The 1,293-nt window shown below is 52.5% G+C and overlaps 1 protein-coding gene across 1 annotated transcript in view; it reads right to left on the bottom strand.

The window, feature by feature from the left end:
- NACC2 (NACC family member 2) overlaps positions 1 to 1,293 on the bottom strand; it is a 24,163-nt gene that overhangs the window by 16,897 nt on the left and 5,973 nt on the right. The window contains exon 2 of the mRNA XM_035900084.1: positions 3 to 559. Within this exon, the coding sequence (XP_035755977.1) occupies positions 3 to 497 (495 nt within the window). The 5' untranslated portion in view covers positions 498 to 559. The remainder of the gene's footprint in view (positions 1 to 2; positions 560 to 1,293) is intronic.

Genomic DNA, 1,293 nt, shown 5'->3' with positions numbered 1-1,293 from the left:
ATGGGGATGGGCATGGAGGGGGACATGACGTAGGGCGCCGAGGCCGACTGCAGCTGGTTGCAGGGGCTCTGCGGCTCCGAGCTGGGGTCTTCGATCATGGTGGTCTGAGAGTCACAGTGGGGAGAGCTGACCTTGAACATCAAGTCCGTCCCTTTCTCCACGATGTGCTGGATCTGCAGGAAGCCCGCCGTGTACATCACCACCAGCTGCTCGCTCGCCGCCATGGTCAGCTTCCCGGTGTAGCAGAAGGAGAGGATCTGCTGGAAGCAAGCGGGGGGGACGGTACCTGGCAGCTCAAAGGCGTTTTTGCTGTTCCCACTGAACAAGTCTCGGAAGTAGAGGCTGCTGGCGGCCAGGACCGCCCGGTGCGCCTTGAAGGCTTGGCCCTTCACCACGATGGAGACATCGCAGTACAGCCCCAGCAGCCGCTGCTCGTTCAGGCAGCCCAGAACGGTGTTCCCAAAGTTGGGAATCTCTATGTGCAACATCTGCGACATGGCTCAGGATCGGCTGGAGCTCCTCAGACATTCAATGCAGGAATATCCAAAGTAGGGCACATCTGAAAAAGGGAGAAGGAAGGGAGAGAGGCACAGCGTTTTTAGACAGAAGCAGAGGAACCCACCTCACCCGAGAGCACAGGCTCAAAGCTCAGCTCCGAGAGGCGATGCGGAAAGGCAATCGCTTCTAAAAAACTACTTATTGATGTTCTCAAACAGCCTTGGGAATGCTATTGGCGGAGGGCAAAGGATATTCCAAAAATGCAAGTGTTTTCTTCAAGTTGTGGTCTGTTTAAATAAGCACCAGCGATTTACTCCCCCGGGGGTTTTTACTTTATGCAGGAAAATCTGAACGGTAATGGGAGAGGAGTGAACAGTAAAGCAAAACGTAAGGCAGTCAGACAGATCCTGGGTAGCATTATATAAGAAACACAACAACCAGCAGCTATGTTGAAACTCCAGAAAAGATATTTATAAAACAATGTGCCATTCTGCCTGAAATAAATACAGGATTCTGCCAGAGCGACAGCTCCCAGGAAAAAGCACTTTGTAAAGCAATCTTCCCATTTGCACCAGAAAGAGGGAGCGTTTCAACAGTTAAACCCCTTCTCAACAGATTTATCCTCCAACAAAACCAGGCTTATCTCCAAATTAAGCCAGATATTTGAGCCCCAATAAAACAAACCACCGTGCCGCAGCGAGCCGCCTACCAAGTTGTCTTCTTATTTTTCTCCCCTAAATCCCAAGCGGGGCAGGGGGAGCCCCAGCCCAGCCCCTCCTGTGGCCGGAGCCCCCA

Source organism: Egretta garzetta, unplaced genomic scaffold (genome assembly GCF_000687185.1).
Source record: "Egretta garzetta isolate BGI_Z169 unplaced genomic scaffold, ASM68718v1 scaffold608, whole genome shotgun sequence".
NCBI classification, from domain to species: domain Eukaryota; kingdom Metazoa; phylum Chordata; class Aves; order Pelecaniformes; family Ardeidae; genus Egretta; species Egretta garzetta.
This window is presented reverse-complemented; position numbering and strand designations above follow the sequence as displayed.